Source organism: Oncorhynchus kisutch, linkage group LG18 (assembly GCF_002021735.2).
Source record: "Oncorhynchus kisutch isolate 150728-3 linkage group LG18, Okis_V2, whole genome shotgun sequence".
Classification (NCBI taxonomy): Eukaryota; Metazoa; Chordata; class Actinopteri; order Salmoniformes; family Salmonidae; genus Oncorhynchus; species Oncorhynchus kisutch.
Window position 1 is genome coordinate 13,052,395 of NC_034191.2, and position 9,656 is coordinate 13,062,050.

General features: G+C 47.7%; 1 protein-coding gene across 7 annotated transcripts; it reads right to left on the bottom strand.

Annotated features, from left to right (window-relative positions):
• Positions 1-217: 217 nt before the first annotated feature.
• Positions 218-7,341, bottom strand: LOC109909279 (cysteine and histidine-rich domain-containing protein 1). 7 transcript variants are annotated; one of them, XM_020508351.2, is made up of 12 exons: positions 7,053-7,336; positions 6,619-6,668; positions 6,207-6,263; positions 5,910-6,073; positions 5,732-5,835; positions 5,588-5,640; positions 5,389-5,459; positions 5,166-5,271; positions 4,937-5,056; positions 4,796-4,858; positions 2,727-2,907; positions 218-435 (listed from the first exon to the last, which is right to left on the bottom strand). In XM_020508351.2, exons 1-11 carry the CDS (start codon positions 7,114-7,116, stop codon positions 2,755-2,757), a joined length of 1,005 nt encoding a protein of 334 aa, XP_020363940.1. In that variant the 5' UTR covers positions 7,117-7,336; the 3' UTR covers positions 218-435; positions 2,727-2,754. The 7 variants fall into 7 exon arrangements, 6 of the variants coding, with proteins under 6 accessions (XP_020363940.1, XP_031652124.1, XP_020363941.1 ...); XM_031796264.1 differs by lacking the exon at positions 4,796-4,858 and having other exon boundaries at positions 7,053-7,338; XR_004204012.1 differs by lacking the exon at positions 218-435 and having other exon boundaries at positions 2,058-2,907; positions 4,796-4,881; positions 7,053-7,337.
• Between the last annotated feature and the right edge of the window lie 2,315 nt (positions 7,342-9,656).

Here is a 9,656-nt window from a genome sequence, read left to right on the forward strand (position 1 = left end):
CAATACACGACCTCACACCTGCAGATGCATGCCAAGTACAGAAAACATTAGTTTGTTCCGCTCTCCATCTCTCTCTGTGTCCAGTCCAGAGGAGGGAGAGGAGGAGGTGTCTCTGTATGAGAGTTGGCACAAGCAGGACAACTGGACAGATGACTGCGATACATCCAAGTCAGACCCATCACCAACCACCATATACTTATCACTCTGATCACATATGCACTTTTATTGACTGAATGATTGATTTTATTTACATTTTAGTTATTTAGCAGACACTTTTGTCCAGAGCGACTTATGCCTCCCTCCGTAGGACCAGATAACTGGGTTCAGGCTGGGACTTTGAGGTGTATTTAATCCCGTAGCGGCATCGCAGCAGGCAGGGCCAGACACACCAAGAACAGGGTGGGAGAGACATTGTTCTGGGGGCGGACGGGGAACCTGGAGACAGGAGAACATTGCTGATGTCCTGTTGATGCAACACAACAGTCCATCACCAGTATAGGGGGCCATTATTGGGCATTTGATGTAGAAATAAACATTCATGTTTTTTCAAACCTCTGTGTGTGTGTCTATTTTATCTTTATTTAACTAGGCAAGTCAGTTAAGAACAAATTTTTATTTTCAATGACGGCCTAGGAACAGTGGGTTAACTGTTCCTGTTCCTGCCTAACACAATCACACCCCCTGCCTAACACAGTCACACCCCCTGAGCCTTACACGCTGTAGTATCTGAGCCAGTCTGAAGCCACATCCTCTCCCACCCTGCCTTACACTCTGTAGTATCTGAGCCAGTCTGAAGCCACATCCTCTCCCACCCTGCCTTACACTCTGTAGTATCTGAGCCAGTCTGAAGCCACATCCTCTCCCACCCTGCCTTACACTCTCACAACACCTGAGAAAGTCACACCCCCTGCCTAACTATCTGAGCCAGTCTGAAGCCACATCCTCTCCCACCCTGCCTTACACTCTGTAGTATCTGAGCCAGTCTGAAGCCACATCCTCTCCCACCCTGCCTTACACTCTGTAGTATCTGAGCCAGTCTGAAGCCACATCCTCTCCCACCCTGCCTTACACTCTGTAGTATCTGAGCCAGTCTGAAGCCACATCCTCCCAACCTGCCTAACACTCTGTAGTATCTGAGCCAGTCTGAAGCCACATCCTCTCCCACCCTGCCTTACACTCTGTAGTATCTGAGCCAGTCTGAAGCCACATCCTCCCACCCTGCCTAACACTCTGTAGTATCTGAGCCAGTCTGAAGCCACATCCTCCCACCCTGCCTAACACTCTGTAGTATCTGAGCCAGTCTGAAGCCACATCCTCTCCCACCCTGCCTTACACTCTGTAGTATCTGAGCCAGTCTGAAGCCACATCCTCTCCCACCCTGCCTTACACTCTGTAGTATCTGAGCCAGTCTGAAGCCACATCCTCTCCCACCCTGCCTTACACTCTGTAGTATCTGAGCCAGTCTGAAGCCCCATCCTCTCCCACCCTGCCTTACACTCTGTAGTATCTGAGCCAGTCTGAAGCCACATCCTCTCCCACCCTGCCTTACACTCTGTAGTATCTGAGCCAGTCTGAAGCCACATCCTCCCACCCTGCCTAACACTCTGTAGTATCTGAGCCAGTCTGAAGCCACATCCTCCCACCCTGCCTTACACTCTGTAGTATCTGAGCCAGTCTGAAGCCACATCCTCTCCCACCCTGACTTACACTCTGTAGTATCTGAGCCAGTCTGAAGCCACATCCTCCCACCCTGCCTAACACTCTGTAGTATCTGAGCCAGTCTGAAGCCACATCCTCCCACCCTGCCTAACACTCTGTAGTATCTGAGCCAGTCTGAAGCCACATCCTCCCACCCTGCCTTACACTCTGTAGTATCTGAGCCAGTCTGAAGCCACATCCTCTCCCACCCTGCCTTACACTCTGTAGTATCTGAGCCAGTCTGAAGCCACATCCTCTCCCACCGCTGAACGTACCATGTGCTTTTAGTAAAACGACGTTTAATAAAGTCATGGTTTGTGAGCGTTAACTCTCTGGTATGAAGATAGCCGACACTGTAATTACAATGTAGGTTCAGAGGTTTATTAAGTCTGTGGGAGAGCTCATAGCTTTATTTGCCTTGTATGGAAACAACAGCAAGTAAAGAGTGAAACTAAATCACAGATCTCAGAAGTGAGCAAAAACAATTACAACCTAAAACAAAGACTGTTAAAGTAAGAGACCTTCATTTGACAGGTTACATTTTCTGGAAGGCAACTAATATCAATAAATGGCACAAATATCCTCAAATGCAATTGACAAAGAACAGAAGGACTGTGTGTGTGGCATGAATGAAAAGGTATCAAACACATATGGAAACTACATTCGACTCTGTTCAATTCCTTCCAGCCATTCCAATGAGCCTGTCCTCCTCTGGTGTGTGTGTGTGTGTGTGTGTGTGTGTGTGTGAGAACAGTTTACATTCTGACTGGCTGTCCCCAATTGCTCCTTAGATACAGATCCTGATGAAGGATGCTAGGGTGATAGCTGCCTGCATCTCTTTTCAAGTGAGGAGGTAGTAAGAAGACCTGATGGTTACTGTGTTTCAGTAGGAAGACCTGATGGTTATCGCCTTCAGACAGTGTTTCAGTGAAGTTTAGCCTCCGCATTCTGAGTAGCATGTCAGTAAAAAATACTGCTCTCAGCCGATCTTCAACAGGTTCACTAAAACATATGGGAGGAGCATGTACCATGTGATTGATTTCCTTCTGTCTAGTTCTACGCCTTTCCAATCCCATTCCCCCCCTCAGTGGGCGTGTCTGTGGGAGAGGGCAGGTCCAGACGGGCCCAGGTGATTGGCTCCCCCTTCCCCATAGAGATCTCCATCTTGGAAGACATCATGTTCACCACACTGCTAGTCACATCGATCACCTAGGAGACATGAGAGGGAGATGAACTATGACTACCACAGAGATCACCTAGGAGACATGAGAGGGAGATGAACTATGACTACCACAGAGATCACCTAGGAGACATGAGAGGGAGATGAACTATGACTACCACAGAGCTCACCTAGGAGACATGAGAGGGAGATGAACTATGACTACCACAGAGCTCACCTAGGAGACATGAGAGGGAGATGAACTATGACTACCACAGAGCTCACCTAGGAGACATGAGAGGGAGATGAACTATGACTACCACAGAGCTCACCTAGGAGACATGAGAGGGAGATGAACTATGACTACCACAGAGCTCACCTAGGAGACATGAGAGGGAGATGAACTATGACTACCACAGAGCTCACCTAGGAGACATGAGGGAGATGAACTATGACTACCACAGAGCTCACCTAGGAGACATGAGAGGGAGATGAACTATGACTACCACAGAGCTCACCTAGGAGACATGAGAGGGAGATGAACTATGACTACCACAGAGCTCACCTAGGAGACATGAGAGGGAGATGAACTATGACTACCACAGAGCTCACCTAGGAGACATGAGAGGGAGATGAACTATGACTACCACAGAGCTCACCTAGGAGACATGAGAGGGAGATGAACTATGACTACCACAGAGCTCACCTAGGAGACATGAGAGGGAGATGAACTATGACTACCACAGAGCTCACCTAGGAGACATGAGAGGGAGATGAACTATGACTACCACAGAGATCACCTAGGAGACATGAGAGGGAGATGAACTATGACTACCACAGAGATCACCTAGGAGACATGAGAGGGAGATGAACTATGACTACCACAGAGCTCACCTAGGAGACATGAGAGGGAGATGAACTATGACTACCACAGAGCTCACCTAGGAGACATGAGAGGGAGATGAACTATGACTACCACAGAGCTCACCTAGGAGACATGAGAGGGAGATGAACTATGACTACCACAGAGCTCACCTAGGAGACATGAGAGGGAGATGAACTATGACTACCACAGAGCTCACCTAGGAGACATGAGAGGGAGATGAACTATGACTACCACAGAGCTCACCTAGGAGACATGAGAGGGAGATGAACTATGACTACCACAGAGCTCACCTAGGAGACATGAGAGGGAGATGAACTATGACTACCACAGAGCTCACCTAGGAGACATGAGAGGGAGATGAACTATGACTACCACAGAGATCACCTAGGAGACATGAGAGGGAGATGAACTATGACTACCACAGAGATCACCTAGGAGACATGAGAGGGAGATGAACTATGACTACCACAGAGATCACCTAGGAGACATGAGAGGGAGATGAACTATGACTACCACAGAGATCACCTAGGAGACATGAGAGGGAGATGAACTATGACTACCACAGAGATCACCTAGGAGACATGAGAGGGAGATGAACTATGACTACCACAGAGATCACCTAGGAGACATGAGAGGGAGATGAACTATGACTACCACAGAGATCACCTAGGAGACATGAGAGGGAGATGAACTATGACTACCACAGAGATCACCTAGGAGACATGAGAGGGAGATGAACTATGACTACCACAGAGATCACCTAGGAGACATGAGAGGGAGATGAACTATGACTACCACAGAGATCACCTAGGAGACATGAGAGGGAGATGAACTATGACTACCACAGAGACCACCTAGGAGACATGAGAGGGAGATGAACTATGACTACCACAGAGATCACCTAGGAGACATGAGAGGGAGATGAACTATGACTACCACAGAGATCCTATTAAAGGACTTAAGAGTTCTAATAGGTACTTTGTATGATGCCTTCTGCCCATCCACACTGTCACAATGAACAGCTCATTACCACCATCATCTTCGTCACTCACCCCCCATAAGTTGATCTTCTGCTCAAACTCCTTCTCTCCCTCAAAGACCACACGGATGATCACCTAGAACACAGATATACTAACCACTGACACAAAAGGCTAGCATTTTCAAATATCTGTTAGCCTGTGTGTGGTGTGTACCGTGGTGCCGTTGGCCTCTGCATAGCTGAGCTCTGGTAGAGAGTTCTTGGCATAGATCGAGATGATGACCTGGCCGCCTGTCTGGTGCCAATCAAACCTACACGGTACCACCTTCATCCCCTGGAGGGGGCAGAGATAAATAAATATGGGGGAGGGGGGGCATGCGCACTTCTGATTGTGTGAATCTGTCTGAGTCAGTGCCTGAGCTAAACTCTGAAGGGGTGCTGACCTTGTCTGGTTTCCTCCAGAGGTGACTTCCTGTGGTGCAGCCCTCCTGGGCCAGGAAACAGTTAAAGTCAGACGACTTCCTCCTACAGCAGCTCCAGAACTTCATCCTGACAGACAGGTGACAAGCCCAGAACAGAGGCCAACAACAGTCATTGATCACACATCTATCCAGATATACTGTACAGGAGGAGGACATCAGAATCTCAAGTGTTTTTGGGTCTCACCCCTCGTGGAAGTTAGGGACTCCAGGGTGGTGTTTACACTTCTCCTCGTTACTCCCTGGACCAGAGAAAGACTACAAGGGAGAGGAACCAGGACACACACCAACACAATACACTAAATCAAAACAGCTATTCATCTCATCACTCTCTGAGCCATGACTGGTAACTTCTACACACACTGAGAAATGGAGTAGTACTCTACCTTGGAGCAGCCTCCATTCTTACAGGACGTGCCAATCTTCACCCCCTCTTCCTCTAGTGGGAGACAGTGACAGAGAGCCTGTGAGCCACCCACCTCTCAATCCTATCAGAGCCAGGTTATAGGTCCATTATGACAACAGCATACCTGTGTTGTGAGGCTGCCTGCTCTCTGCCAGCTGCAGTTTCTCCAGAGCCTGTCTCAGAGAGGAGAACACCTTCTGCTGAAGTCTGACCAGGGGCTCATCACCACTGAAACACACACACGCATGATCACTAAGGATAAACACAAACTGTGTGTGTGTCACCTGAGTAACGTGTGTTACCTGGGTCTGTGTATCAGCTCTAGTGGTTTAGGAGCCTGAATGATATAGGGGTCACCACGAGGCTTTAGCTCCTCCCCCTTCTCTCTCCTCCCCTCTGAGCTCGTCACCTCCGGCAGGATCGGCTCCACTGGCTTCTCTCTGTTATGGATACCTCTGCTGCAGCCCTGAGGAGAGAAACACACCCTTCAACTTTAGCATATCCACATGTAATAGTGAACACTTCTGAAACTTTACAAAGACCTCTTCTCTTCTATCTCGGAGAGGGAGCAGACAGAGCCGGGGGGGGGGTTAACTCACCTCTATGCTGAGGAAGTCTGAGAAGTCTGTGGTGCGTCTCGTGCAGCAGGACCAGCCCTACAGGACACAGTCAGGTCAACCACAATACGGGTTCATTACCCACACAGTCAATAGTCTATAAAAATCTTTCTAGACCTCGTTTCCTCTCCTTCATCTGCTTTTATCACCTATGTTTTGTGTTCAGGTAAGTGGAGATGAATGAGAGGTGATTAGCAGAGGACACCGCTGTACATTTACCAGATGCTTTTATCCAGAGCAACTTACAGGAGAAAGTGCCTTGCTCAAGGGCACGTGGGCAGATGTCTCACCTAGTCGTCGCTGGGATTCGAACCAGCAGCCTTACCGTTATTGTCCCAACAGTCTTACTCACATACTGTGTTTAGTGGTTCTGTCAGGGTAAGGTTGACCCTACCTTAAGAGCATCGTGAAAAACAGGCACGCCAGGGTGAAAGGTGCAGGCATCTATGGAGGAGAACATTCATTAATATGATAGAGCAAAATACGGAAGAGCAAAATACGGAAGAGCAAAATACGGAAGTATCTAGCTTCATAAAACATATGAAAAATATATATTTCATTGTATCAACACTTTCCTTTCAGATCATACAAAAAAATGTCGGTGATCCGCCCTGGTTATATTTACGTCTCCAACGTGTTCCATGCGATTCCGTAACGGGAGTAGCGCACAAAAATCCACAAAGGCACACGTTTGCAGCTGTCACTTGCTAATAGTAAAGAACGTGTACAATATCTAACATTCAACTATTCCTAAACTGAGAATGCCGTGTGTAGACATTCATAGTTTGTTAAACACAGCCAGTTAAATTCCTTTTCAGCTTTACTTACCACCAGCGTTGTCGTCTGGGTCAAATCGTTGTCCGCAACCTTTGTTGTAGCACATCAACGTCATGATGAACGAACTGAGATAACTCGTCGGGCTATTAAAATATACTATATTCAATTAGGATGTAAAGCCGCCAGATGTTTAATACAATATTTTGATCTATATTATGCAGTTGATAAGCGTGCCTGGCCACGTGTTTCCTCCTGTACATTTGCCGCACACGGTTCCGGGAAATGCCGGTGGAGTTCGGGAACTTTCGTTAACCAGCCAGCCAGTGTTGTTTGCAGGCATGTACGAAGAGACGAAGCAGATTACACAGATCCACAAAGAATTCGAAAACAAATCCAATTTTGAAAAACTCCCATATCTACTGGGTGAAATTCCACAGTGTGCCATCACAGCAGCAAGATTTGTGACCTGTTGCCACGAGAAAAGGGCAACCAGTGAAGAACAAACACCATTGTAAATACAACCCATATTTATGCTTATTTATTTTATCTTGTGTCCTTTAACCATTTGTACATTGCTAAAACACTGTATATATATATAATATGACATTTGTAATGTCTTTACTGTTTTGAAACTTCTGTATGTGTAATGTTTACTGTTAATTTTTGTTGTTTTTCACTTTATATATTCACTTTGTATGTTGTCTACCTCACTTGCTTTGGCAATGTTAACACATGTTTCCCATGCCAATAAAGCCCTTGAATTGAAATAACTGCACTCAATCTGTCAATATCTTTCTTCTCCAGCAGGTGGCGTTTTTTCTCTCTCATCGAGCAAGGAGTTTTTGTATGGAGGTCAATAAGTGTCGAATTTGGTTAACAAACAATAATTGTTTATTTGATCGAATAGATGTTTTGTAATGATTAGGATGTTGAGAGAGAGAGAGAGAGAGAGAGACAGAGAGAGAGAGAGACAGAGAGAGAGAGAGACAGAGAGAGAGAGAGACAGAGAGACAGAGAGAGAGAGAGACAGAGAGAGAGAGAGAGAGAGAGAGAGAGAGAGAGAGAGAGAGAGAGAGACAGAGAGAGAGAGAGAGAGAGAGAGAGAGAGAGAGAGAGAGAGAGAGAGACCTTCAGTACCTTGAAGTCGAGTTTTCCTTGGTAGATGTCGATCCCGTCCATGACAATAAGAACCTTGCAGTCTGGCTGCTCCAGAAAGTCCATGTAGTGTGTCTCATTGTGGTACGTCTGCAGCAGCTCCAACTTACTGATGTCCTTCTTCTCAACTATGTTCCGCTCCCTCAGCGACTGCATCTCCCGAAACGGGAACACAAACGGAATGTCCAAATTAGCCCATTCCTCTGCCCAATCCCACCAATCATGCTGTCTGGGAAGGCGACCTGGGGAGGGGAATCGGGCCGAACCTCGTGCAGGGGGTTGACCCCGCTGTGAAGATTTAGAGTTCAACGTAGACATACTTAAGGTACAGATGCTGGCCCACCCCGGGAATACCCTCATATATACAGTTGTCTCTCCACATCAGACCACACTTCACCATACTGAATCACAGCAAAATAAAGAGAGACAGAGAAAGAGAGGGAAGAGACAGATAGAGGGAAGGAAGAGAGGGAGACAGAGAGAGAGAAGGAAGAGAGGGAGAGAGGGAAGGAAGAGAGGGAGACAGAGAGAGAGAAGGAAGAGAGGGAGAGAAAGAGAGAGAAGGAAGAGAGGGAGACAGAGAGAGAGAAGGAAGAGAGGGAGAGAAAGAGAGAGAAGGAAGAGACAGAGAGAGGGAAGGAAGCGAGGGAGACAGAGAGAGAGAAGGAAGAGAGGGAGAGAAAGAGAGAGAAGGAAGAGACAGAGAGAGGGAAGGAAGAGAGGGAGACAGAGAGAGGGAAGGAAGAGAGGGAGACAGAGAGAGAGAAGGAAGAGAGGGAGAGAAAGAGAGAGAAGGAAGAGAGGGAGAGAGAGGGAAGGAAGAGAGAGAGAGAGAGAGAGAGAGAAGGAAGAGAGGGAAGGACGAGAGAGAGAGAGAGGGAAGGAAGAGAGGGAGAGAGAGGGAAGGAAGAGAGGGAGAGAGAGAGAAGGAAGAGGGAGACAGAGGGAAGGGAGAGAGAAGGAAGAGAGGGAGAGAGAGGGAAGGAAGAGAGGGAAGGAAGAGAGGGAGAGAGAGGGAAGGAAGAGAGGGAGAGAGAGATAAGGAAGAGGGAAGGGAGAGAGGGAAGGAAGAGGGAGACAGAGAGAGGGAAGGGAGAGAGGGAAGGAAGAGAGGGAGACAGAGAGAGAAGGAAGAGAGGGAGAGAGAGAGAGAGAAGGAAGAGAGGGAGAGAAAGAGAGAGAAGGAAGAGACAGAGAGAGGGAAGGAAGAGAGGGAGACAGAGAGAGGGAAGGGAGAGAGGGAAGGAAAGAGAGGGAGACAGAGAGAGAAAGGAAGAGAGGGAGAGAGAGAGAGAGAAGGAAGAGAGGGAGAGAAAGAGAGAGAAGGAAGAGACAGAGAGAGGGAAGGAAGGAAGAGAGGGAGACAGAGAGAGGGAAGGAAGAGAGGGAGACAGAGAGAGAGAAGGAAGATAGGGAGAGAGAGAGAAGGAAGAGACAGAGAGAGGGAAGGAAGAGAGGGAGACAGAGAGAGAGAAGGGAAAGAGAGAGAAGGAAGAGAGG

Coding starts and splice junctions, on each gene's coding strand:
- LOC109909279 (XM_020508351.2), bottom strand. CDS start 7,116: ATGACGTTGATGTGCTACAACAAAGGTTGCGGACAACGATTTGACCCA. Junction 6,074..6,206: donor CAGACTTCCTCAGCATAGAG/GTGAGTTAACCC, acceptor TTCTCTCCTCAG/GGCTGCAGCAGAGGTATCCA. Junction 5,272..5,388: donor GTCCCTAACTTCCACGAGGG/GTGAGACCCAAA, acceptor CCTGTCTGTCAG/GATGAAGTTCTGGAGCTGCT.